A 27,644-nucleotide genomic window follows, 5' to 3' on the forward strand; every position below is an offset into this window, starting at 1 on the left:
GATTGCTCTACTAGTCAGGCATTCCCAGCACGCCCCCAGTCCAACAGGGAAACATCTCGGCAGGTTCCAGACATCCTTGGGTTGCACAGGGGAAGAAAAACCGAAACAAATGGCCCCTTGTGCATCGGTGACTTCCCACGTTCCCCCTCCAGCAGCTCCGGGGCTGGCTGCCGGTGGCTGGGCCGAGCCGAGGCCGCTGCTGCTCACTCCCGTCCCCAACCACCTGAAGATGGATGCTCGGCCCCAGCGCCTTGCTCGCACCGTCGGAAGAGGCACAGAAGGGTCGTGGCTCCAGGGCCAGACTGGAGCTGCCAGGCTGTGGGGCCTCTTGCTAATAAAAGCAGGTGCTTACCCTCCGAGTCACTTTCTGAATGTTGCAGTAACAGCCGCCAGCCTCCGCATTAGCTGCAGTCTCCGTGTTGAGGATTGTTTCCAAAACACACGTCCACTGCAGTAAAATGCAATCTATTTTATTGGTTAATTATATACAGGAGATTCTTGATATTCACAGTAACATTAGACAAGTTACCTCCACAAAGAGCAAGAGTAAAACCAAAAATGACAGTCCACTGTAAACAAAACTAGAAATCCTGCTGGATTTGGTGGGACTGGCTCCAGAAACACTGAAAAGGCACTCAAAGAAAACCAACAAAAGCCAGATGATGAACACAGCCCGGATACTTCATGCACTTCTTCCAAGATGATAATCCAAAGGCACAGCGTGTGGAGACCAAACATCAGGGTACAGAGACAGATGCAGGACATCACATTCCAAGCATGCTACACGTGTGGTGACATACGAATTTAATTTACTCAAGTCTCGTAGTCAGTAAGTCCTCACCTCCCTCCAAAACTACTTCATGCGAGTTTAGTGTTACCAGGACAGCTTTAACTACAGCCAGCAGAAAGGCTGGGACTGCACCAAAGCAGTCACAAGTCATGAGTAGGGAGGCCAGGCTTTGCTCAGCCTCTGCAAAGCAAATGGCAACCTGGGCCAAGAACACAGCAGCTGGTGGCAAGTGGTGGACCAGGGGGAGGCTGGGACACAGGGAGGTAGGTGGCTTCTCTGGATTGTCAATGTGGTACCAAAAGCAAGCATGGGCAGAGCTGGCAGGGAGACACGAGCGACATCCCTTTCAGTTCTGTATCAGTGAGCTCTGCAGCAGAGAGGACACCACCCTCCATCTCCTCACCTTAACCACCTTCCCTTGCGCACCTCTCCCCAGAGCCCAGCCTGGGCTCCTGTTTCTAACTCGGGTGCTGCCTGATGCTGAAGCCATCATTCTTCCAGGCTGCTGGGAGGTAGCTGGGGTGCTTGCTGGACACTTGGGGAATTTCTGCCCAGGTTCCTGCTCCCCAAGCGACCACAATTCCCTCTCTGCACACTGGAGAAAGTGGTGTGCCCTCCTGTGAGAGCGTGGGCAGGAGATAACTCCTTCAAGACAGAAGTAGTCCTCCTCAGGGGAGAAACAATTTCAAGGGCACAGATGCTACACGTAGAACGAGGCAGAAAAGCTAACGAGAACCAAATTTATATTGTAAAAACCACAGCTATTGCCTAATCTTCAAGTCGTCCATCTCTGATCACTTGAATCAGAGAATTCAAGTCTGGTCACTTGATTACAAGGAAAGGTGGCTAAAAGGTGACAGCAAGAGGATCAGGCCAAGCAGAGGTTCTATTTTAGAGAGAGACACCGCAAGAGGTATATGAAGTGACTAGTGTCATCACACAAAGCCACTCATGACTACACCCTATGATCAGACGTCCCTGTAACGGCAACAACTCCATCTCGTTCAAGGGAAACAGATCAGAGCAGTGTTGGCAACGTTGGCTCTGAACTCCTTCAGAGATTGAGCCCCTGCAGCATAAAGCTTTCAAAACATACACGACCATCTCCAGCACTTCACTGCTTCAATTTTCTCTGACAAACACTATGATTTCCTCACACAGGGATGGGAAGGGTCTGTTTTCCGCTCTCACAGAGGCATGATTGCTTAGAGGGCACGCAAGATTTGACCGTTGTGACAGATGCAGAGAGGGCATCAGTATGTCCTGCAGTCTGTTCCAGACACAACTCCCTTCGCAGACCAGACTGAGGAAGAGCTTTTCTCATCAGGAGGTGGCTAGAATTTTTCCATGAAAATAACTTTGCCTCTCTCACTCAGATGCAAATTTGCTACAGAAAGCAGCTCTTTAGGAACCTAAGCCTGCTTTTAACTCATCTCCTTTTATTCTGTCTTTGCACTGCCCAAAGAAAACATGATGTCCATCAGGCATGCCGCAAGCTGGTTTTGCCTGTGCCTCTGCCTGTCTTGCCCGTGAAATGTGTAGAGCTCACTGCACTGAACGGGAAGTTCTTTACTATGCTACACCACTTGTCCCCGACTGGCACGGATAATTCTTGCACCTCCAAGCTAACACAGTCACAGCATGATTGTTAGGACAAAGAGGAGTGTTTTGGGTCAGGAATACTTTTTAATCAGCCCACGCTGCTCCAAATTTCACCTGAGAAGAGTGTGAAGGCTGCTGTAGTCCTATCTTTTATTTCTTCTCTTCCCCAAATCTCTCCTTTACAGGAACATGGTTGTTTTATTTCCTTCATCTCAAATCAAGGAGCACCCTCTTCAGACATTTTAACTTTTAGTGTCATTAAATCATTATTTAGCTCTTGCTTCATTTACAGAACTAGTTTTAGTAAACCAAAAGTCTAGCTCTAGATCCATCCAGGTGCAATTCAGCATGAAGTAAATACGGGTTCAATGGTTGATTTTAAATTTTTTGCCCTGTGAATACGCAATTGTTGTCCTGCATCTATGCTGTTTATTTCCATGATTGGGAAGTGAAAGCAGCCAAACCCAACTGTTCTCACTTGAAGCTGAGTAAAGCTGCTGGGTACATCAGATGATTAACACCACTCACCCTACTCTGACGGGTCCTGAAGCACCTGGGTCACATACTTCTGTCAAAGTACTCCCTTGGCAGGACACAGCTGAGCGTGTCCCATGTGCAGCACCAAGTCTTCCTCAGAGGCTGAGTCCTTCTGCAACAGAAGGCATCATTGGCCCCAAAAGCCACAATGCCAGGGAGATCTCCTCCCCTGCATTATGTAGGTATTGAAAAAAAAAAAGTAGAATTAAAATAGCCATTTGCATACGTAGGCTCCATTGGCAACTTCGATCTTTACCTACTGTTCATAAAACCCTCACAGAAGAGCATTTACAATTTAAAAATAAAATACTTTTTTTTTAAAGAATAATTTCTACATTTCTGTCAGCCAACTAATTTCAATCACGGCATAATCTAAGAATAAAGCAAATCCTAGCCAAGAGCGGCTACCACAGGACCCTCAACAATCAATCCTGCTGCCAGCCTGCAGCAAGGAGGAGCAGCGTACCCCAGCTCCTCACATCCCTACACCCCAGCTAGGAACTTGTGGTGAACTCCGGTTGATTTTCTTTCTATTGTTTCTCTTTCAGCTTAGGAATGATCCAGTCCTCATGATGGCTGCACTTCAAGAGAGCAGTGGGGTGGAGAGGCTTCTGGGCTGCACCCACTGTTAATGGCAGTGCTCCGTGATATCCACGACGACTGCCTTTTTCCAGCTGAAGAAGAAATAGCCTGTCCCTGCCCCTGCTGCCACAGCTATGCAGAGGTATCCGTTGTACGTCATGAAGATCAGCATGAGGAAGTAACTGACCACGACTTGAATGATGTGCAGTACAGTCTGCAGGAGGTGAGGGAAGCTCAGCATCTGCTGTCTGGGAAGACAAAACCCAAAGAACAGTCAGTGTCCGTGAGACACAGACAGGAAAATGCACATCCCCAAAGAGAAAACAGAGCTCTTAGGCTGACAGGCTGCCACGGTGGGCATGAAATGGCAGAGAAGATAACAAAGCAGGCTGGACATAGGCTTCTGCATGCATCTGTCACTTTTAACAGTGGTTTTCCCCACATAGCTGACTGATACCAAAGAAAGCATGGCACTTGCTGGGAGGACAAAACTTTTAGCTGAGGAAGAGACTTCTACGAGCTTATTTTACCCCCACATTCAATAAGCAGGATGGCTTCTTTTCTGAGTAGAGGCTTTGACCATCTACCAAAAGAAGGATCCTAAATATTTTATGTCAGGGTTGCTGGCTGTAACACCCAAATTCTGTTCCTGGGAACTCCCCAAATGTGTTTGTTACTGCTTTGGAAATAAAACAAGCTTATCTGACTCCTTGCTTATCTTTCCTCCTTTTGTCCCCCATCCTAAAGGGTGGCCAAGTGACTCAAATGCAGTGTCCTCCAGTGTCAAGCAGTATCCCAGTCTGGAGTCAATATACTTTGCAGAGAGTAATACTGGCTGCATAAAATTTTTTCTGTCCCAGTTTTCACCTTTGTCAGCTGCTGAAAAAACTTATCTTAGAATGAAGTGAAATTCTTACCCAACAGTTTTGTGTGTCTCCATCAAGATAGTGCCGTTGGGACCTGGCACTGGCATGGAGTTGTAGCGAATGCTGACTTGGGATTTACGGAGCAGACACTCTCGGGCAATTTTAAGGCCTTCATAAAACATGGCCAGGAAGAAGACAGCCACAAAAGCACCAGCCATTTCTGACAAAAGAGGAAACATTATCGTATCTGTGCAACAAAAGGCGTTTGCTTCAAAATACGTCAGAAGATGCACCGTATGATTCAACAACCACGGCCACACTGCACAGGCTATGACTGGGCACTGCGTGCACGCACGTACAGATGGTAAATGTGACTTTAATCCATACGCTAATTGGAATTTTGCCCATGAAGTGAAACCAGCAATCACTTTTGCTAGTAAGACCAGTCAAATTCTCAAACTAGACAAACATCTTCCTTTTTCTTTCACCCCACAGATGCCATTTAAACCAGACTCAACGCAGCGTGCCTGCATATTTTTGGGATAAATAGCAAGGTAATTCCTCAAATATTCATCAGTTGCAAAGTTTTTGTTTGGACTGGACAAGATGGTTTTACTAACCTCCAGGAGTATTGATTGTAAGTCCAGAAAACAGCAATGGCACATTCTCATAGCTGAATTGGAAGGTCATTGCCTGCCCAAACCAGAAAGAACATCAAGATAAGCTGGAATGGCTCATGCAGAGACAGAGCTCAAAACAAGATTTAGCAAAGATTTTTGTATTATGACAAGAACTCAGATCACTTCAGTTAGTGACCAGATAGACTCGAAGAAACTTGTCAGTAAATCTAGTGTAACACACACAAGTGAGACATGGCTAACGAACGATGCTCCAGGTTCCAATCCTAGTGGGTGGCTCTTTTAGGCAGTGCCCCGGGGCAGAAGGCGCTGTCCTTCACAGTACCTGCTACAGAAAAGTCCCTTCTCCTTACTTTTGGAGCTCCTTTTCTCCTCAGCATCAGAAGTAGTCAGGGATTGGGGATGTCTCGGTGGAGCTCATCCTTGCCTCCCCATGACTACTCATGGGCACATTCTTCTCCCCACCTTGACCTGATACGAGCTCACACAGATAACGGCTTGAATAGCTGAATCGTCTGGTTGCACCCTGCACCGTGCCAGCAGACTATTATCTCCCTACAGAACCTCCTAATATCCTATGGGAAATAGAGGCCCAAATACAGGTACAATAAGGAGTATTATATATAAAGCAGGATCACAGCTTCCCCTGGGTGAAAATAAGGGCTCCTGAACCTGAATGCTGTGGGAAGGGGAGACATCGATGATCCCCTGGCCAGCTGGAGTTCATATAATCTTCCTATCCAGATAAATACATTGCAGTTTAGCATGTCATGACCATAGCTGCATAGAGTGTTTTCACAAGTAAAGTATTCACTAAGCTAGAGGAATTTCTCTTTGAACTCCCCTCATTGCTTAATTAAGGTTATTTGCTGAAAATCAGAATTATGATTAATTTCAGCATCCATAAGAATGAGCAGACATTCATTACCCCCAGAGCAGAAATCACTATAAAGCCACTTTCAGAGAGTACATCCATTTCTGTAATGAATTTAATATCTTTACCTTTAAAGCAAAACTCCCGCAACCCAGAGTGTTACAGCCTAGTTCCATAAACCACAGCTGAAACAGAGCCTGTTACTTGGTGCAAGTGAGGAATAGGAATATACACACATTAAAATGTGTTCAGTCTACTATCTAAGATGCTGTACCTCCTTCCCTGACAGTTTTATGTGCAATGTTAATTCAAAATCTTGTGCAATTAATCACAGTTTTCAGTTGCAGGGTAAGGCAGTGTCCTGTAACTATCCACTGAAGATAAGAGCACCTGACACTTGTAAAGAAATGGCATTTATATGGAATAGAACAGATCGAAGAATGCCAGTACTTCACTGTTAGATTATATGAAGAGCTTCACAAGGACATCGGTGACAAAGCTGGACTGCAGGTTCCACGAGCACTACTGGGCTTTGTACTTGGCCACATTCGCAAAGGGGAAGGCTGTTCTAGTCCTTTCTCCTGCTATGGTACTGTTTGCAATGTAAGTGAAGCAGTGATTCTTGATGCCTTCTTCGGGGCACATGGCTGGCAGGCAAATTTTAACTGAAGGCTTGCAAAATATACTCCTGAGTATATTCTCATTTCAAATGGAAAGGCACGCTCTCTCCCTTCCTTTCAAAGTTTAACCATAACGAGTCACATTTAAAAAATCTGAAACTCACTCCAAAAGTATTTAGAAAAGGGAGAAAAAGCTGAAAAAGTCCCTAGAACTGGGTACACACAATGACACAAATCCTACAGTCATCTCCATGGAAACTCTGGCCAGGATCTCTGCAAAGGTGCAGTGATGCCAGCGTGCACAAGTCTGAACTCGTTTAAATCAGAGTTAGCTGAGCAGCAGGATTCAGGACCAACACAGCCTTAATGCCAACGTCAAAGAGCCCTGGTAACACTTTGCCCCCCAAACCGAGCGCGTACTTAAAGTCCAGGAGGAAAAGCACACAGAGGCTGGTCGCCTGCAGGTCAGCGCAATCCATCATAATAATGCGCAGTCCTCTCAATGCTGGGTAAGGCTTTTGCCAACACTAACAGTTCTGGAGAACTCCATCCATTTCTTGCAGGAAAATGCCTACTTTGCATTTCTGCCTTTCGCTGGCTAGAGAGCAGACACCAGGCTGGCTGCTAGAAAGGTTTTTGCAAGACAAGACCATTTTGCCAAAGGATCTCCAGCACTAAAATACATTTCGTGATGCACATGGCCTCACATTACTCCTTCACCCAGAGGAGCCACAATGGGGTCTGTGTTTTAACTGGACTGATTCATGCCTTCCAAGTTTAATTTCCTATTCTCTGTAAGATGACAAGTTACTCTGAACCACAGACAAGGAAAAATTCTCTGGTTAATTATGACTTTTCCACTTACCATCATCATCATTCCAGATCCATGATCATGTTCTGGGGCTGCTGTTGAGTGGTCATGTTCAGGAGGATGCGTGGTTGGCAACGTGGAGCTGTTCATGTGGTGATCGTGAGACATCTTTACAACAGAGGTATTCAAAAAGGCACGTAGAAAAGTGGGACCCTGAAAAACAAAGAAAAAAAAATAAGCACTTTTCTAAACAGAAGATGGTTTCTCTACTGCTACTGCAAGAGAAAATACTCTAAGCCACTGAGAACTACTGCCTCTGGATAAACCTCTGGAGCACCCTCATGGTCCTGCATTCTGCCTACAGAGAACGCACAGCAAAGCGACCAGGACAATTTAAGGGAGGTGTGTCCCTCTGAGCTTTACATCATCGTATTGCTGCACCATCCCAAACATTCTTGTCAGAAAAGCAGCCTAATGTGATTGAGGTGGCACATGGGGACAACTGCTCAGCATAAAGGAACATTTCTTATCTCTGACAGGAGAAAAGGCAAGTCTCTTCTCAATTGCAGTCATGCAAGAGGCAAAAATATCTCAAGCCCCATTTTAAATTGCATATACTAAAGGATCAGATTACAATATTTCTCTTAATTGACAGTTATGCGTTTTATTGGGAACATGTTTAACAAAGAAATTATGTTAGGTGGTACAAGACCTATTACCAGGCAAAGGTCTCCAATAGCCACAGGCAATCCAATTTCATTTCTATGAGCTTTACATTGTCACATCTTCCCCTCTAATCACATTATACACCATGAGAGAAACACTCAAGAGGCTGCTGGTCCAAATCTCTAATCTGGTTACTGCAAATCAGGTATGTCTGGACACACTACGTTAAAAATAAAAATACACCTCGTGGTTAGATGTGGACACTGCTCCTGCACTCTGCACCCCAGCACAACTTGGGATAGAACCTGGGACAGTTTGGTGTGAAATGAAAAGTCACCAGTTGAAACAGCAACAGGAGAGAAAATAACCTGGGAATACCAGTCAGTCCTGAAACAAGAGCATCCGTCAGCGTGACGGAGCCAGGCAAAGGAACCCTAGCACAGTCCAGGTGAGACACCACTGAAGATGAGTAAATACCGACACTGCTGTGTGGAATACCAAGTACCCTCCCAGTCTAGTCCAGCACTCAAGTAAAACAAAAACCACACACTTTATCAAAATTTAAAAAAAATAAAAATGAGAGCAGATATACTTCCTTCCAGATAAATCATCAGGAGTGATCACAACTGTGAAAAAAGAGCTTCTTAAGCTAAAATACAGTATGGTGTTTGAAGAGATAGGTATGAATGTATTTAGACTGGATAAGGGAAATGAAACTCTAGAAACTTCTAAACTGAAAGCAGCACTAGCAAACAAAACCCCAAATGGCAACCAGCTGATGATGGAGCTGGTTCAGTTTGTGACAGTGACCTTACGACACAGCCATGCAGGAATCACCAGTGGCCCAGGACACAACTGCTGGTGTCATCAGTGACGGGGCACTTTGACGAGGCTTTGGAGTTAAATTAAAAAGAGTAATGAGAGAAGTTAAAAATTTGGGGATGATAAGAAGGAAACTAAGTCAGTGGTACTGGGGAAGAACTCAAGAGAAGGAATTAACACTCCTTGCAAACGCTGACGTTAGTTAATGCACCCAAGTCAGCTGGTATAAGCTACACCAGCAACACACAGCAAAGGCATTTTCTGCATCTTTGTGCACATGAAGTTTGCAGCCAATCTCTTATTGCAGTAGACAATTTCACAGTAACTCCCCTGGAAAGTTAACCTGTAATATAACCTAATGGCACTGGCTAAAATCAGAATGTATTTCCTGTCCATATTTCTGCTAGTATTTTTAGCTCACTCCGCCCCTGATTTGTGCTTAAATATTAAGACCAGGAAAACAGCTCGGAAAAATGTTCACGGTGAAGAAAAAAAGAGAGAAACTAATGCAAGAAGCAGCTCACCTGACAAAGAAAAGCATTACCAATGGACACCTGCAGAACAAACGGTGTGATTTTCTTATAGCATAGCTTTTAAGATTATACTGTTTCAGAGATTAAATGTTCAAGCGCTAGAACTGAAGCCCCAAAATAAAAACACTTGGGAAAGGAATCCTCTGCCAAGACACACAAACTTCAAATCGTCTTTTGCAGCAGGGAAGGAGGAGCGGCCAAAGTGCTTTACACCATGAGATCAAAGACAAGCGTGCTGCAAGAGGAAAGCAGCAGCATAAGAACCTCCCCTCTCCCCTGGCCAAAATCTCATCTCCTCCCTCTTCTTCTCTCAGTTGACTGAGAGTTGGTACGTTGCTTTTCTTTGGATGCAGCATTCTCGCTAGTGACTGCTGTCCAATTCAATTATTCATTTGAGGATTGTGTGCTTCCGCCCAACTCTGGAGATTCCAATATGCTCCACAGAAGCTCTGGCTGTTAACCAGGTTAAAAACTCCCTTCGTGGTTGGGTTGTGTCCAACTTCTCACTAATTTACCATCACTGCTCTTCAGAAAGGGAGAAATAGGGGTTGTGTTTTCTACATACGTACAGTGCATTAACAAACAACAAGGTCAAGTACTCACAAGTGGCTGCATGTGGATGGGCAGGGTCTTGGTATGGGTTGCAAAGAGCATGCTTACTGCTCACCAGTGTAGCTCCTTCCCACCCGGCGCCAAATCCAACCCCCTGCTGCAGTTACCCAACACTGAAAGACACTTTATGAGATGCTGAAAAGGATGGTATATTAAGTAGCATAAGAGGAAATAACCTAGACTGAGCCACTTCAGCTGTCTTTTGTGTTACTCAAGGTTACCAACACGTGGAAGAATCTCTGTTTAAAAATAAATCACTTCCAGTGGAACAGCCCAGTACAATCAGTCTCTGAGTTACAACTTCAGAGGTCTCTACCTGTGCCCTGGGGTAAACAACAATATCTAGGGCAGCAGCAGCAACAGGTTAATGGCTGTGTAATACTTCGAGTTCCAAATCTCTGGTTTGCTTGCACAGAGTCTTAAGAGACAAGCTGACTGCCATGGAGCTGTGTGTATCACAAGAAGAAGGGTGCTGTTTTTAACAAGTCTGACTCCATACCTGGAGGAAAAAATTCACACGCCTAAGTTTCTATTATCACAAATTCTTTAGGTAGGTTTAGTCTTGTACAAACCCAGCACTTCAGCAGCAGGTATTTTTGTCTGAATGGCTGACTTGATCTCTCGACTGCTGCCTGCTCCACATGTTTGCACAGAGAGAGAGAGGCATGGGAGTGGATTCCTGAGCACACAATGGAGAGGGGAGCTGGAACAGACCTCGGCTTCAGCAGGCTCAGGTATTGCAAAGCATTTGCACACCTGAAGGGCACAGACCTCACGGCGCACCTGCCTCGATGCTGCACTGTTACCAGGGATGCCCACACAGAAGGATTTTTTTGTACTCTGCAGCAGCCTACCACATAAGAAAACAAACAGGGTGGGACAGGAGAGAGGAATGAGGAAATTCTCTCCAGGGCTTGTTCTTTCCCTCCTGGTGCCATCATCCCAGGTCAGTGGAGCCTCAGCCTCTGTTTCAGGACCCCTCAAATTCTTAAGGAAAACAGCAAGACTCAGAGCTACACACAGGACTTCTCTTACTTTAAGCCATCATCCTGGAGCAGGACTGACCTCAGCACACAGGCAGGCTCTGTTTGGACAGAGGATTCTATCCCTCCATTGCAATGCCACCTTGGCAGCCAGCAAGCCAAGCTGGGTCAGGGAGAGGTGCAGCCAGGAGCAGGATCTGGCAATAACAAACTGTTAGCTCAAGTTCAGCATCAGGACTTACTTTCACCCTCCAACAACATTTAACCAGTGCTGCCTCATCTCACGCATACAAGGAAGCCACGTTCACAACTCCAGGGCACAGAGAAGGGGAGGAAAGACAGGTACCTTATGCCAGCACACAACAGAAACAATGAGTAAACAAGCTGGACCTCATGAGATGCCAAACACAAAGCAGTCTTCTCAAGCAGCTCTCCGCCACAGGACAACTGCTGTTACATGTAACTCCGCAGCAGTTTGTTTCCCAATCTATCGCTTCCACCCTAGAAACAGTTAATCCAGAATCCTGCCACTCCACAGTAAATCACAGAGTTTCTCCTGTGGCAAACAGCCTCCCAGACACCCAAGGGAGATACACCTTTTAATGCAGAAACACAGGACATGCACAAACAGGACAGATTATGCCAAGCTCCCAGAAAGTACAAGTCAGCTCAGTTTGAAACACAGTGTGTGAACAGAGCTTCCTCAGAGCCACATTCAAAAGGAATGAAGCCACTTTCCAAATCAGAAATTAACAACGGAGCCCTAAATCAATGCCCATTAAAGCAGCAAACTCCTCCCTTCAAAACAGTGCCTCATCTTTCCCATGCCAGTTTTAAAAAAGCAAGAAATAAAACTAATTCCACTGGCTCTGCCCAAAAGGACCGGAGCCTTAAAAAACATCTCTTCAGTCTCCTTTACGCTAGTTACTTGTTTAACAGAGACGGTGCTGGCTGCAGCGGCTCGGCGCACAGTGGCAGCAAGCAGGCCAGCCGTGCCGCGGGGCTGGCTCCTGCACAGAAGGCTCCAGAGTTCTGTCTGAACACAGCTGGAGTGGTTCTTACCTGGGGTCTCTCCACCAACACTTTTGGTAGCAAGAACAGGGTCAGCGGGTCCCTCTTTTCTCCTGAACAAGAAGTGAAAAAGATCTGGTAAGTTTTACCAAGAATTAAAATGAAAGCTCCTGAGAGAAATCCAAGGGGAAAAGACTGAAAACAGCAAGTTGGAAAGGCAAAGATCTCTTACTTGCATATCACGTACGCCTCAGTCCTGCATGGACACAAAGGAATGCTACATATAAAACACAAGAAATGGAAAAGGCAACCAAAAGTTATCAGTGCTCTACTTACAGCTCCAGCTGGCCGACTATTTGAGCTCCACTGGCTCTGAGCTTGTGGTCTCAAGCCCAATCCTTTTTTCTTTTTTTAAAGTTCTGCAAATGGAGGTGGGAGGGGAAGCAGGGAGTCTGCAGACACTACAGCACTGTTCACTGGCTCTAACTGTGGTCTCCACTGAATGGTCTGAGACTTAAGCACTGCTTCTAGTTTATTCAATTTCCTGGCAAACTGGGCAACTTTAACTGCTTCCTTTCCAAACGGGTGGATTTGCTGTGACTCTTCCAGGATCCCAGGCTTAACTCCAGAGCTGCTTAAAGGCACAGCTGAGCGACAGACCAATTCTACCTGTTCATAACACAGGAGCATCCAGCAATGGCAGCCAGAGCCCAACTGCATCACGCTATATAGGCACACTTAAAAGATATGGAGAACAAACAGATCGTGCTTCAGTAACGTAATATGTTGTGTTTTAATAGACACATGCTGTGGTTCTCTAAGGCCAAAACTTCCCTTGGAGCTCTCCCGAGCAGCTTCAGCAGCCCAGGCTAGGACTCAGACACGCAAAGAGGGACTGTGGCGTGCCCAGTGCCCGGTACAGTTGACCCACACACCTCTTAATTGCACACTTCTGTTTTTCTCTTGTGCAACTCCTGAAGAAGGAACTCTTAGTGCTATATTAAGAATTTAAGGCATGTTTGCAAGGTCACAGCAGAACTGTGTGGCTTGTCCTGGTACTGAGTCACCACCTTAGAGTCCCAACCAAAAGCCTTTACCAGAAGTTCAAGGTTTCCTAAAAGCTCCACACACTAGAAGGGGTTCGCATAAAGACGCAGAAAGAGAAGGGAACAGCTCAGGAGAGGAGCTCCAATGCATTTTGAGGGTTGGGTTGTCAGACTGCATTAGTTTGTGTTTCCTGGGTTTTGTCCGTGACCAGGGAAGCTTGCAAATCGATTCAGGCCAGATCAGTGGAGCCAAGCAGAAAAACACACTGTGCGACAGAGGGCATATTCTCTCTGGGCACCTGTAAGCAGAAGGGATACAGCTGAGCTATTTATACAGATGGGTTTCAGAAGCTTTTGAAGGAAGAAGTCAGGTACTCTGGAGGATGTCCAGCTTGAGATGCCAGAGGGTGGAGTGCAGGGAGTGGAGAACGATGGGCAAAGAAAGAGCTGAGCAGGGCCACAGACAACATCTTGTGTTCGGCTTTGAAAGGGGATGATGTCTGGGCAGACTGTGACGTGCAGAGATGGAAGCAGCCAGCAGGGACGTCAGAAGGGAGACACAGCCAAGCTGGTAGCATGTAGAGACCAGCTCTTCCGCAGCTATCATACACAATACAAGCAGAATAATGGGCTTTTAAAAATAACCTACAGGCCTGTTAAGTTTTTCATGGGGGGAGAAAGCCACGCAGAACTGATCCTCTGTCATCACCTCCATCGGGGATCTCATTACAGCACAGCCGTGGATGCTGAACGTGATGGTAGAGAACATGACATATCAAAAATGCTCAGTTGTTCACAAGCCATGCCCACGACTGATGGAATTTGCCCAGGCTGAGATACACCCTGTCTTAGGGCAACCCTGACAAACCCTACAGGCAGGATATGGGGAGAGAGTGGAGCAAAGCCTCATGCCACCCACACCGGGAGGTTTGGGGGTGAAGGATTAAGCCAGAGTTGAGCTCGGGTTCTCTGCAGCACAGCCAGATCACACGGTTGGGGCCAATAATCACGCTTTGTGAGTACATGCCCCTTCCTCGGTGCCTGGGGGAACTCACGGGGGCTCTGCAGGTCTTTGCAAAGATCACATTGGAGCCCTGCCAAGTAGAATAATTTTGCTGGTTTCTCACATTTATCTGAGCTGCAGTCCTCTACCCTTGAGGGCTCCTGGCTGCCACCGTTTACTTATTTTATTCTTACCAAATCCTTGTGTTTCTTTCCCACATTCCACGCTTGTACCAACACACGTTTGTCCCTCTCATTACAGGGCTGCTCTGTCCCTAAGAAAAAGGCTGTACCCTCCACATGTGACTACCGTGTAGCACTCACAGACATCACCAAAAAAAAAAAAAAAAAAGTTCAGATATCAGACTATGGATGTCAGTTGAGATGCTGGCTCACACAGGCTTCCTGGAGTTGTATAACACTATTTGGCAACTCGGCACCGTTATATACATTAATCAACTTTTAATTAAAATGAAGATTCAAAGAAGTTGATAAAGTATCAGCATTGGTTCAACCCTTGAGGTCCTGTCCTTTTCTTTTGAACCAAAGCAACCCTCAGCTATACAACTAAGGCAAAGCTGGTCGCGTTCACTGAACACAATCCCCATCACTAGAGGAGGGGTCAGAGCTCTTCCTCTCAGCATGGCTACCATCACATCCCTTTGATGGAGTTTATTTTCATAGCAAACTCATCTGGTTACCTTCTGTTACAGACCCTGCTTGATCTGCTTCCCTAGAACGGGAAGGTCATTCCTAATCTTCCAGCTTCTGTAGACTCCTCAGGAAATCTCTAAATCTTTGAACAAGGAAAAAAAAAACAACTAAGGACACACTGTTCTTTACAGGACAATGCACTGAACTTCATGAAGCGGAGCATCATGCCAGCCCATGTCATTACTAACAGGCCCAAGGAAGTGAAAGGCAGCAGAAAACAATCCTGCGAGTAGAAAACCTAAGACTGTAAGACTGATAACATTGGAGGAACGGCTGAGAAATGCTGGCGAGATGTGTACAGATGGAGAAAATAACAATGAGTTAGGCAGGCTGAGCAACAGACAGACTCCTCTGGGTAAGCTTTTTGCTCAGCCATACCAAAACTACAGGAGATGGAAAAGCAATAAATGAAGGATACTCCTGAGAAGCATGGCAAAAGTGAGGAGTCCTTGCCAATGTTTTCCTGGCTGTAACCTCATTTCTGCTAGGGAAGTCTGACACACCCAAGTTCAAGCACCTGGAACGCACACAAAGCTCTGCACTGACATCCAAGAGTGATCTCTCCTGTCTCACAAACGGTCCCAAACTCCATCAAGCTACGAAAACTCCGCTTGTGCTGGCACCTCTCAGTCCTTGCCTCAGTAGGGCAGGTAAGATTACTTCCACAATGACCACATCGACTTTTAGCAAGGGGTGACAGAACCAATACCATCGTTCCTCCATTTGGCTCTTTTTCTCACAAATTCTAGGTCAGCAATGCGGGGGGGGGGGGGGGCGGCTAAATCAGCACGGGAATCGGTAGAAACTCCCCTCATCTTCGAGAGAATTCTGCACGCGTTCCCACACAGATGAGTGAACATTAAGTTTTCCTTTGAAAGAAGAACGGCAATCTCAGAGAGCAATCCATGCCTCCAACTGTTGGGCCAAATCTTGGGGTCATCACCTACACACGCTCTCCAGACTGACTCCCTCCTGGCTGGACACGAGATGATAACACCATCTCCTCAGCACAGCAGCAACAAGCTGCTTCTTACTGTTCCCTATACAGTGCTAAAAATGAAAACATTTTTGAAGGTGCACAACAGGCTTTTGGGCTCAGAATACAGCAGTGGGTACATCTGAGTAGATCATTTTAATGCCATTGCAAATATAACACAGTCCTTGCCCTGACCAATGCAAAACGGTAGGAAGGCCACGATACTAGGAATGACACTGGAAGTGGATCTGGCAGCTCCTGGGAACACCACAGGGTACGTACAGGCTTGCAAAATGCAGCCTAGTGCTCGTCTGTTTTGCAGACACTGCTGAGCACACATCTGTCAGAGAAGTGTGGCCCAAGGGAGATACTTTTGGGTGATGGACAGATGCTGAAGGCTGTCATGAGGCTGAGGACAGTTGGTGTGCATGGCTCTTACCCACACAAAGGACAGCCAGGCAGAACACTGCAAACAAGTTCTGGAGAAACAGATGTCAGAAATGATGTGAACTGAAGTACTCTACTACACCAGCAATAACCTGCTACCATCCTGATAAAGCACAAGTACTTTCAACCTGAGTGAGCCCAAATGAACCTGAAGTCCCCAGTGGGACACTTTCAAAGGATCTGAGCATATTCCGCCCTTGGCCATCTTTGACAACCCAGCGGGAGGGACTATTATAAGCTGAGCAAATCAAAAGTGCAGTTCAGGGAACAAAGCACAGCTCACTCGGCCCAGAGCCGCACATCCACTGACCAGAAGCAGAAGACCAGGAACAGACATGTCAACCACAAGTTGGGTTTTTTTACTGCTAACAAACGCCAGTGAACATTAGAGTCAGTATTCAGAAAGGTGAGATGATACATCAGCAGACAGTGAACTCAGACGGTGACAAAGGTGGTACCAATTAAAAGGCGATTACGATCTCTTCAGTAGTTCAAACTTTGCCTGTTCATCTCTGAGTGTCACAAAACGTTCCCCTTTTTCCCGTTAACTGCTCCAGCTCCCATAGCACCCACCTCCAGCCAGCTCTTCTCACTGGGCACAGAAAACAAGGACATGCAAGTGTCGTACGGGATACCAAAGCCAGAGCAGATCACTTCTGCAGCAGGCCTGTGACTTGTGCGCTCGGAAGGAGCGACTTGCCATGCTCAAGTCCATCACGAGCACAATTTCTTCTGTTCTGTTCTGTACATGTGTAGTATTTCCCCCTTCCCTGCTTTCATTTCTCTGTTTCTTCCACCACTAGCCTGTGCACTGCACTGTTTATTGTTCTCCTTTCTGTCTAGCCGGATGAGGCAGTTGTCCCCCTTTTCTGACACCCAAGAGCACAGAAGTTTCTGGAGAGCAGCAGAATCGAGGCACCTCAGCACATGCAAGACCTGAGGAGCAAATGCCAGTCCCACAGCCCCCAAAGCAGAGACGATGCCACACGAACGCTGACTCAAGCACTCACCTGGAGAGAAAAGCATGGCATTACAGATGCCAAAACTGACAGAGGATCCTACATTACAATTTCTTCATAAAACATCCAGGCTAAAGGGCTCCCACAAAAGCATGTCAGACACCCAAATTCCTTATAGCCAATGCCAGCGTGAATTCAGAGCTAGTACTAACAAGTTTCCATCAAAGGCAATTCCCAGGAGGCATCAACAGAACAACTTCTTCAGCACTCCCTGTACACATCAAAGACTTCTGAACCAATTATCCCGGGACTGCAGTCTGGCAGGCCACTTTATCATGGCTTCATCTCTCTTCCCCAGATTATCAAGGGGATGTAACAGTAACACAGTAATGCATACCCATGTCACAAAATACCCAGTATTCAGCATCCAGGGAGGAGAAACCTGAAGGCTTCCTCTTCCCTCCAGGGACCATGCTGTGTTTAAGCAGATATAAGGCAGAATGGCTTAAATCCCAGCGCCTTAACAGGCCGTGCTGGGATGCCAGAACAGCTCGGCGCAGCTTGCTTACCCTGCACGATTTTCGGCCAGAGATCACCCAAGGACCCTCTTGCTAAAAACAGCTTGGCGATCACTTGTCAGCTGAAGAAAGCTGCCTAACCCTCCTTCTCACTGATGGAGAGAACCGGGACAGCAGCGGGGAAGAGACAAAAAAAAGTGCCACGTGACTGGTATTTTCCAAGATTACGTAACTTCTTGAATAAGTAGATACTTCCTTATCCTCGGTGGCGATTTCTGCAGAGATGTTACACAACCAAGCACAGGAATGGTGACCAGGGAGATGCAATCCATACAGCCAGAGAGCAGGAAACATCCTGCCGCCTCACTGTATGCTGAGGAACAAGCGGAACAGAGTCCTGAGCCTTGCGATACTCTTCAGAAACTTTTTAATCTAAAAAAATTAGTATTTGGAACTGTATCTTGCAAGATACGTATCCTGCAAGATTAGACAACTACTGTTTCCTTAGAAAACCCAGCCCTAGCAACAAATTTCTCTTCCTATTTTATATACCCTAATCGAGAACAACTTCTAGCATGTATTCTTCTACCTACAACAGATTTTTATTTTTTTTAAATGAAGGAAAAACTTAAAAAAACCAAACAACCTTTTGTGTACAAGATTCTTCATCGTGCTCACTAATTCAGCATCCAGATTCCTGCAGGTTCACACCACCCGCACCATTGGTATGTATGAAAAGGAGCCAGCCTGTCTCATACAAGAAGGGTGTCTCTGTCCAGAGGGTAAGGAGTTGTGTTACTGTTTGTGACCATGCAGTGGCCACGTGCCGAAGCATTCAATCTGCAAGGAATGCCAGATATATCAGGATGCAAGACAAGGTACAACTTAAAAGTTAATATCTGTTAAACCATTGTTACATGGTTTGCTGAAGTGGGAAGGACAGACACCAGGCTAAACAGTATAAAGAGCTCCAACCAGATTTATTTGAGATGGTGCCTTCTAGCCTTAAGCCCTGTAAAATTGTAAAATAATCTCAGGAGACACAAAATAAAACTAGGAGGCAGCAAGTGCATTCCCAAGCAAGCAAAAGTTTCCTCAGCTGCAAAAATGCAATGTGACTCAATGTGCCCTAAAAGTGCATTACCTGGCCTTTCATACAGGTGCAAGATTACAGATGCTATCTAGCAACATCATAAATACCTGTGTCTCATGTAGATAAAACTAATGCTGAGGGTAATAAAATGGATGGCATTGGTTTCTTACAGGCCTCATAAAAGGGAGCCTAAAGTCCATCAACACAGATGGTTCAGAAGACTCACAGAAGATTCCCAGATCTTACCCTAATTGCCCTTGTTCCGAAAGCCACCACAGGAGGACTTGCAGTTAAGATTTTCAGTCATAGAACCACTGAGGTTTAGGAGATCTCCTGAGATCATCTAGTCCAACCTCTCTGCTCAAGCAGGCTCAGCTAGAGCAGGCCACCTAGTCAGCACCCTATGACCCACCGAGCATTGCGACCACACGTGAGGTTTGATAACCTGTACACGTCAAGAACTTCTCAGTTCTTGCAGAGATGGTGAGGAGCTGCTGCGTGCTCTGGAGGGCAAGGCCATCATTTATGGACCCAGATCCAGATCCTGCAGTCAAACTAAAAAGCTCCTGTTCTTGAACATGTCATCCTGCAAATCCTTTGGCAGAGGAATCTTCCCCACAGTGAGCTCAGGCAACGCCCAAGGCACCGCAGCGCAGGGGTAACAAAGGCAGTTTTAAGTTAATGGATCAGCAAACAACCTAGCCATTGACACAAACCTGCACATGCGGAGAACAAGCTCGTTTTTCCCCTCCATTGGTTTTTCAACATCATAACCAGCCTTAGCCCAGAAAAGGCTAAGTACATTTGTATAAGTTGTGCATTGGCTTTCAGGTATGGTTTGAGAATCTGGACAAGAAGAAAACCACCCTCCAGAACTCCTTGTTAATTAAATTTTAGGAATCCATTCCACACATATGACACGAGACATACTGGTTTAAGCAATTCATACATGTTTTTCCATCTCCAGTACTGCCACACACTCATCGCAGGGAACCATCTTCATTGTGCATTAGCTTCCACCACATGTGAAAGCTTCCTTGAATAACAACCCCAGGAGCACATTCCACTCCTTTCTTTTCATATTTAAGTAGTGGTTTGTCTACAGTTACTCCTTAGATGAGTGTCCACATGCAGACGCAGCATTTTAAGGTGGCCACTCAACCATTCACCTTCCCTGGAGCTGTCACGTTCCAGTCCGTGCCAGACATTGCTGCAATAGCCATGTCTTGTTGATGTCAGCTCCTACAGGAATACGCTGGGACTTCCAACTCCTACCCTGGTGTGTCAGGGTCACCTTTTAAACGTAGGCTTTTCACAAAAGACCCAATCGTTCGTGGCACTGACTTTTAGAAAAATACTTACACTTTCCTTTCTTGCAGGAAGGAAGTGCATGTGTGTTCATTTCACTTTGCATCACCACATATGACTCTCCCTCAAAACAAAAGCTTGTTCTACCACAGCCAAGAATCAAACTCTTTTGTGCTTCAATTGTTCAAAACACCTGTTGTTTTGAGAAGCCTGAAGCCATTTCTGAGCAAAATGCAAGGTAGAACATAGGTCATCATCAGCAAAATCCATTCCAATGTGTTCTTAATTAAGCCCAGGAAGCTGATCTCTGTTTCGGCAGATGGGTAAGACCAAAATATACATCACCATAGGCACTTTCCTACTCTTGCTCCATGATCTCGGATAACAGCAAGAGGATGGAACGTGTGACATATAAGTAGCTTCCAGGTAGTAATGCAAAGACTTGTAACAGTTTGGAGAACAAATTCATAGCCCTAGTCCATGGAACAGAGCACCTCTACATTTTCATTTGAAAATGCAAAAATACAACCCCACCTTCACTCTTTGTCAGCTCAGCAAGGTAGAAGATCTCCTGCGATATCAAGAAGAGGGAAAGGGCAACTGAATCTAGCCATTCTCTGGGAAGGAACTTGCCTTGGCCTCGTGACACTCTTCTGACAGGACTATCTCTCGGGCATGGAAAGCTAGAACAAATAGCGATCAACAATTTTTCATTTTAGTTATGAGTGACAATAAACCACTCTGAGAAAAAGCTTCAAACACTGCCTTTTTCATCTAGCTTTCAAACCTTTGGCCTGCCACAGAGCTGTTAATCCAAAGCAGAAATGATTCAGAACTAGAAAAAGCTGAGTACTTACTATTCCAGAGACAGGTTTTCCATTTACTGCCTCCAGGAGAGCAGCCTTCTCCAAACAGGCTGCAAGTCTGAGATGGATCAAAGTTTCTAAACTTCCAGGTAATGCTGACAAGCAGAACACATATCATTATCTATATCAAAGGCTAATCATTAACTACTGCTTGGATTTAGCTATGATCACTTTTACTCCGCTTTAAACCTATTTATTGCCCAGCTTATTTCAAACCAGACCTATTACTTGCAATATGGTCAGCAGGAAATATTTATATTCAGCTTCTCCTAGCTATGCAAAACAGGGGTAAGGGCTGAAGCAGCAGGGATTTCTGCTCCATTCTACCCTGGGTGAAACCATCCCTCACAAAATATTGACAATCACTATTGTTACAGCCAAAGATTTCATATGACCCAAGACAAATATTTACTGCTCAGACTATGCAGCTCACTGACCACAAAAGCCGATCATGTTAGGACCAGACCAAGGACTGGGATGCTCATATAAAGATCCACGTAACAGCAAAAGCAACTCCCGAGTCTTCCTCACAAGATCTTTGCAAAAATGCAAAGAGATTTTAGAACTCCCTGACCTTCTCACACAAACTAAATGTGTTGCAGAGATGACTTTCAAAGACATTATGCAAATCACATTTCAAATACTTCAAATCAAGTGTTTTGCTTGCTTTTGAGTATTGTAACAAAGCAAGCTTCATTTCCTTTAGTATCTACCCCACAGTGAAGAAATGCAACGTTTTCAAAGCTGTAGGCCAGTTTTTAGGAGCTTGGGGGAGCGGTAAAAAATAACTAGGCAGATATATAATAAACTGTGCAAAAATTCTTCAACAATGTGTACAAGACAAATCCTGTCAGGGTAGCTGGCTCTTTGACCTCTCTGACCGGAAAGCTGGCACCCGCAATTACTACAGAAGCAAAAATGTGACAAAGGAGAAAAAGTATAGCAAGAAGTATAGCTGTACTGTGCTCTGCAATACAAGTGCCCTTCTTGTAGGGGCAGTGGTTTCAAGCAAGATCAAAAGCAAGAGTTGCACAAAAAGGGATCAACTAGCAAGCAGTGCACATGGTCCTGCTATTGTGATGTACTGGAGGGTTTTACTTAAGGAATTCAGCAAATTAAGGAAAGTCGTGCTACTGCCAAAAGGTTTTTTTAAACTACTATGTCTTACCAAAGCAGCAAAACAGTCAGAATAAAGCATATTAGGCTTTACCATCCATATAGCAGGACATCTTATAGCCAAGGACACTCCTCTGTGTTTATGCCCTGTATGAAGAGAGCAGCACAAAAGAGGCTTTACGAGTACAACTAAACCTGTAGCGGGAACATGAGGGCAGCTGTAAAACTCTCAACTATCTTTTAAATTGTTTAGGCTTTGATTTGACAGTACCTGGTAACATTTTCCTCTCACCTGACGCCACCTTAAACATTAAGGTTCAGTATGTCCTTGTGAGATAATATCTTATCCAAGTTAATGAAGGGTACCAAAGTCAAAGGTAACGTGATTTGTATAAAACTCTCCTGGCAGAGAACCTAGAAATCGTGACTCAGTTTCTTGTCGAATCCATTAGACCTGGAGCTCAGGCAAAGAAGGGGACCATAAAAGAGGCAACTGAGAAAGCCAGACCAGTGCTGTGGGTTGCATTTCACTTCCACAGTATTCCAGGGCTGGGTGTGTTCCTCAGGAGCCTGCACTTCTACTTCCCTGATCACTTTGATGTACAAGGGTTGACTTACCATATCGGAAATGCGCGCAGTATCTTGCTGCAATCCCATGGAGTGCTACACTGACAGCAGCCGGTCACTTCCCGAGGGCTGGAGGAGAATGAACTGGGATCACCTGCCTGCTGGGAGCACTGGCTTTGAGTCTGCTCCACGTTTGTTAGTGTTTTTCTTTCCCAAGTAAAGGATGCAAGCTTGAAAACGCAGTCCAGCTGTGACAACACATTGTCAGGTCTCTTTAGTACAATGCCTTTCAGAGCAGGAAAAGTTAACTGAGGCAGTAACTGATTAATCGGACCCTTGGCTCCCAGTGCAGCCCCTGTCCAGACACAGTACAGAGGAACCCAGCCAGGAGCTGCAGGGAGCTGCTGAGCTGTGCAGCGCACTGAGGCAGGCACTCAGCCCGCGCCGGGACAGTACAGAGCTGCTCCAACTTTCCCATACACAGTACGTTCACCATTTGAAAGAAATCAGACAAGGAGCAGGTGGGGACACAGGGACGAGCATCTCCACCAGGAGGTGGAAGCCATATACCTTTCAAATTGCTGCTTTTCCAAGCTCACAAAGGAGCAGGCTAGCCAGTTGGCTAACAGGCAATAGCTTGTAAGTTCAGAAGTGCACCGCATCTTGGAGGTGGCCTGAAAGGGCTTTTTAATCCTACAGATCCAAGTCCAATTAAATTATCTGTAATGTGAGAAAGAGCCTGGAAGTGTATTTACCATACACACTCCTTCCCCGCAAGAAGAAATACATTATGTGTCTAAAAAAAGAAAAGAAAAAAAAAAGCCAACTGTCAAGCTTTCTCTTATCCTGGTTAGCCAAAAGATCAGCTAAACAGACAAAGCTCATATTCTAAGCCCACGTACCTTCATCAGAGGAATGAGATTTGAATCCTTGATAACTAATGAGTACATGTGGGAAAAGAAGGCTTTGTTAAAGTGAAGTAGCACTCACAAAGTCTCAGGAGAGAACTGGGTGCACTCACTGTTAGTTCACGTACTCTTTTCCTAGTTTTCTCCCAGCTTCTCAGACTTGGTATCAGGACATGCTGAGCATCCGGTGAGAACATAAGATGCTCGATCACTTACATTTTGGCCCGTGATCTAGAGCTACCATGGTCTGCTACATTAATTTAGATAAACATTAGAGTGAACAGATTATACGCATGTACAACTATTTAAACAGATTATAAATGACATTCACATCTGTAGTACAACAACAACTGTGGGATTTTCTAATATTACATAGGTGCAGAGTGAAAGAGCAAAAAGAAAATTTTAAAATATTTTTCCCACAAGCAATTGTTCTAGCCAGCAATCACAGGTGCTCAAGTGCCACTAGAAATTGAAAGGACCCTTGCAGATATGAACTGGTGAGACAGAGGGAAGAACTGACATGTTATGAAGCCTACGTTGGGAAGATGACATCAAAGACTGTGGAAACAGAGAAGGAAGGACAAAAAAAGAGGTATTTCATCACAGCCTCCTGCTTCTAGGTTGGCTTCTAAACCGGAAAAGTCTATTTCCAAGACCAATAAATGAAAGTGCTTAGAAAGTTAATTTGTAGTGAAGAAAAATAGGAGTTTAATTTGTTTACAATAACTAGTCCCATTATTCTCTGCATTAGCAGATTCCAGCTTTCAGCTGAAAAAAAGGTTAATGAAAAAATCATTGGTCTCAAGTCCCCTGTGACTTGATTGGGAACATTTCCAGAAAATTAGATTAAAACAAAAGGCAATGCAGTAGATTATCTAAGATTGGATTTCCCAGATAAAAGCAACATAAACCAGATTGAGTCTTTTTCATCCTTCCCTAAGAAAAAATTGCCAAGACTCCCAGTGATTTCCTGGCAGGCTTTCGGAGAAGTTCACACTGGCAGTCTGCTTCAGCTCAACTTCACAAAATTCTGATGCAGATTACTGCTAACTTTCACAGTGACTTTCAGCCAAAGGTGGAGAAGGCAGCCCTGCAGAGGCATGACATTTTCCTGTTGGGGAGAGGGGTCTTTATAGCAAATACAGAAATCAAAAAGGGAAGGAGAAAATACTGCATTTTAGTTCAAAGAACAAAAAGTTCTGTCTTCTTTCTGACCTAATGTCTGATTGGAAAACAAGACAGCTGAAAGGAAGCTCCTTAGGGCCCCGACTCAAAACTCATGTGTGAATACGGTAGATCTTCTCATCTATTTCTACTAGAAGACTGTTAAAGATCAGTATTCTCAACGCCTTCCCTTCTTAAGCATTAAGCTTTTGTTCGGGGATACAGTGTCTCACTAACCCAAAACGTGAAGTTACACTGTAAAGGGGTACAAAACCCCAAACCTCTCTCTAAAAAGGAGGAAAACAAAACAAACAAAAAAGCATAAACCTTCTTGTCTTTGCACCACTGCAAGTCAAAGTAAGTGGCAGGGACTGTACCTTTACAACAAAAAAGCAAACATGCAAAAGTGACTCAGAAAGCTTATTTACTTCCTCCTCTCTACTGGCAGAAATTATTCTAATTCTCAGCCTAGTTAAAAAGCTGCTCTAGATTAGAAATCTGATATGAAATTAAAATAATTCTCTGTAACTTCTAACAAGAAGCAAAATCTCGGTAGAAAACAGCCATGCAAAATTTCTCGGTTCTCAATACAAAGCTGTGTGGGAGCCTGCAACTCCTGATAGTTTTAGACTTTTAAACATCTTTTTTTTTTTTTTTTTTGGTGGGAGGGAGGGAGTGGAAGAAGAAAAATCCTGCTTACTGCAAAACTGTCTGTGTTCATAGCAAAAAGCATCACTTTAATTTTGCATCGTGAAGCAGGGCAGTCACAGCTTCACCAACGCATCCACACTGTTATGAAGCCAACGTGCATTTAAATAGCAATATTTACACATCATTTCCAGTTCCCCCTTTTTTAATGAAGGATGGCAAAAAAGTAATGCAAAACCTAAAGCTTGATGAAAGCCTCAGGAAGTATTACATCATAAATTATATGAATTGGGACCATTAAATTGAACGCTAACCTACCCTACAAGATCGCATATTGTTACTCATGAAAAATACTGCAAAAGCTTTATTTACCTGAGGCTCAAGCAGAGGCAAGTTAAGATCAAACGGATTAAAAGTAAATTTAATAAATACTTGTGAAGAGAGTTCAATCCACCTTTGCACAGAATACCATACTATTAAGCATTCGGAATCTTGGAATTTGAGCACAAACAGGAAAAATTGGTCTAAGTCTGAACTCAAGTGGAGCCACAAGCCCCCTGCAAACTCAAATCCAGAACCGGGCTATGAACAAAGCTTAAATAAATTGTAAGCAAAAAAGAGAGAAGTGGTTGAGACAGGAGTTAGATGTGATGCTTGTGGCAGCGCTGCAGTACATACTCCTACCAGCTACCTACCCACTTCACTGACATTAAGGCTTGCCAGCGCTGAACCCTAGTGTGGGAAAGCACATCAGGTTAGAAAAAGTTGGGTACAGTCCTAAAGCCTAAAAAAACCCTAAGTTCAAGCGCAACACAGGACTTAGCCACATAGGTCTTCACTGTTTAAAAAAATGTACCTTGAGTGCTAATTTGATAGAAATATGGCAGGAGGCAGAGCAACAAACTATCTCTTCATCTAAGGAACACAGGAACCACAGCTCCTATATGAAGTTCATGTCCACCTGCCCTATCAGGACAGAACAATCTGCTCCCATTAGGAATTTACATCAAATTATTGTATAACTATTGTGTGTGCACGTACATTGGTGGGGTTTTTTTAACAGAAACAAGGCTTTTGACCCTTTGCAGGTTTCATTCTAAAATAATCACACATTTTGCAGCAAAAAAGCTACTTAATACTCCCCCTCATCTTTTCCATTTAGAAGTGAAATCACTGAAATCATGCTGCACTCTCATTGCAATAAAACCCCCAAATTACCGCAAACGCTGCACTACAACAGACCTGGCAACCTCAAGCTCGGTCTCAAACATCCTAAAAGTAACTATTGTTACAAATTTCTGATCAGTGCCAGAAAATATCCAAAGGCAGGAAATTATTCCTTATTGCCATTTTGCTCTCCCTTGCATTCCATTTTGCCGCATTTCAACATCATCCGGTTCTGAAGTGCTGAATTTAAGGCCAAGGCGGTTTGTCTCACAAAGCACCTAGAGATACCAGCTTTGCAAGAGGGGGGGAAAAAAAAAACCAGCAAAAGAGGCATGCTTCTCAAGCTACAAGGCAAAGGTGGAAAACTGCTTAACAAGGGTCAGCTCAGGTGTTTTTAAAACGAAGAAACTATGCTGATGCTAAGAAGAAAGTGTATTGCACAGAAGTTGTCGCCCCTCGGTAATTTAGAAGGAACTAAATCTGGAACATAACAGCGCCCGTGTGTCCCTAACCTTCCCATACCGAGAGCGTACCCCAGATTTCCCGGCGCCCTGCCAAACCGCACCAGCGGATCGATAAAACCCTTTGGCAAAGCCAAACCATCCCCTGCAGACAGGCCGGTCACCGAGCCCCCCCTCAGCTTTTGGGGCAGAATGGCGGGATGCACCCACAGCAAGGCCTCAGGGCACCCAGCTGTCACCTTGCCAGGTCCTACAGTTCTACCGGGAGCTTCTCCTCGCTCCCCGGTGAACCCAGCTCCTCAGGCCTTCCCCCCCACCTCCGCCCCCGAAGACCCCCGCTGAGGCCGCGGCCTTCTATTCGCCTAGGCCGTGGGGAGGCCTGGGGTTGCCTGACCTTCCTCAGGCACCTCCCGCGGTGACCCCGCTGCTGACAAGACCGCGACCCCACCGCTGCCTGAAGGGTTCGGGGCCGCCGATCCCCGGGCGCCCTTGTCCAAGGGCGCCCGGGGATCGGCGGCCCCGAACCCCTCAGGCGGCGGCGGCGACGGGGGCGCGAGACCATCCTGCCCCCAGCACGTCACTCACCACGCGACCGCCACCAGAACGCTCCTCCGCTCCGTCAAACCCCGCGCTGTAAGCCCCGCCCCATCCGCTAAACCACGCCCCTCCGACGTGTCCGCTAAGCCCCGCCCTTCTTTCCCCCCCCCGCTTCCCCAACGCGGTTTCCTTTCCCC

At 45.4% G+C, this 27,644-nt stretch overlaps 1 protein-coding gene across 12 annotated transcripts; it reads right to left on the minus strand.

The window, feature by feature from the left end:
• Positions 1-454: 454 nt before the first annotated feature.
• On the minus strand, positions 455-27,561 carry SLC31A1 (solute carrier family 31 member 1). 12 transcript variants are annotated; one of them, XM_054848149.1, is made up of 7 exons: positions 27,496-27,526; positions 11,999-12,060; positions 8,040-8,206; positions 7,375-7,533; positions 4,998-5,070; positions 4,429-4,597; positions 455-3,759 (listed from the first exon to the last, which is right to left on the minus strand). In XM_054848149.1, exons 4-7 carry the CDS (start codon positions 7,486-7,488, stop codon positions 3,558-3,560), a joined length of 558 nt encoding a protein of 185 aa, XP_054704124.1. In that variant the 5' UTR covers positions 7,489-7,533; positions 8,040-8,206; positions 11,999-12,060; positions 27,496-27,526; the 3' UTR covers positions 455-3,557. The 12 variants fall into 12 exon arrangements, with proteins under 12 accessions (XP_054704124.1, XP_054704121.1, XP_054704125.1 ...); XM_054848146.1 differs by lacking the exon at positions 27,496-27,526 and adding an exon at positions 17,661-17,822; XM_054848150.1 differs by lacking the exon at positions 27,496-27,526 and adding an exon at positions 12,284-13,614.
• Between the last annotated feature and the right edge of the window lie 83 nt (positions 27,562-27,644).

The sequence above is a fragment of the Grus americana genome, chromosome 20 (genome assembly GCF_028858705.1).
Source record: "Grus americana isolate bGruAme1 chromosome 20, bGruAme1.mat, whole genome shotgun sequence".
In the NCBI taxonomy this organism is placed as follows: Eukaryota; Metazoa; Chordata; class Aves; order Gruiformes; family Gruidae; genus Grus; species Grus americana.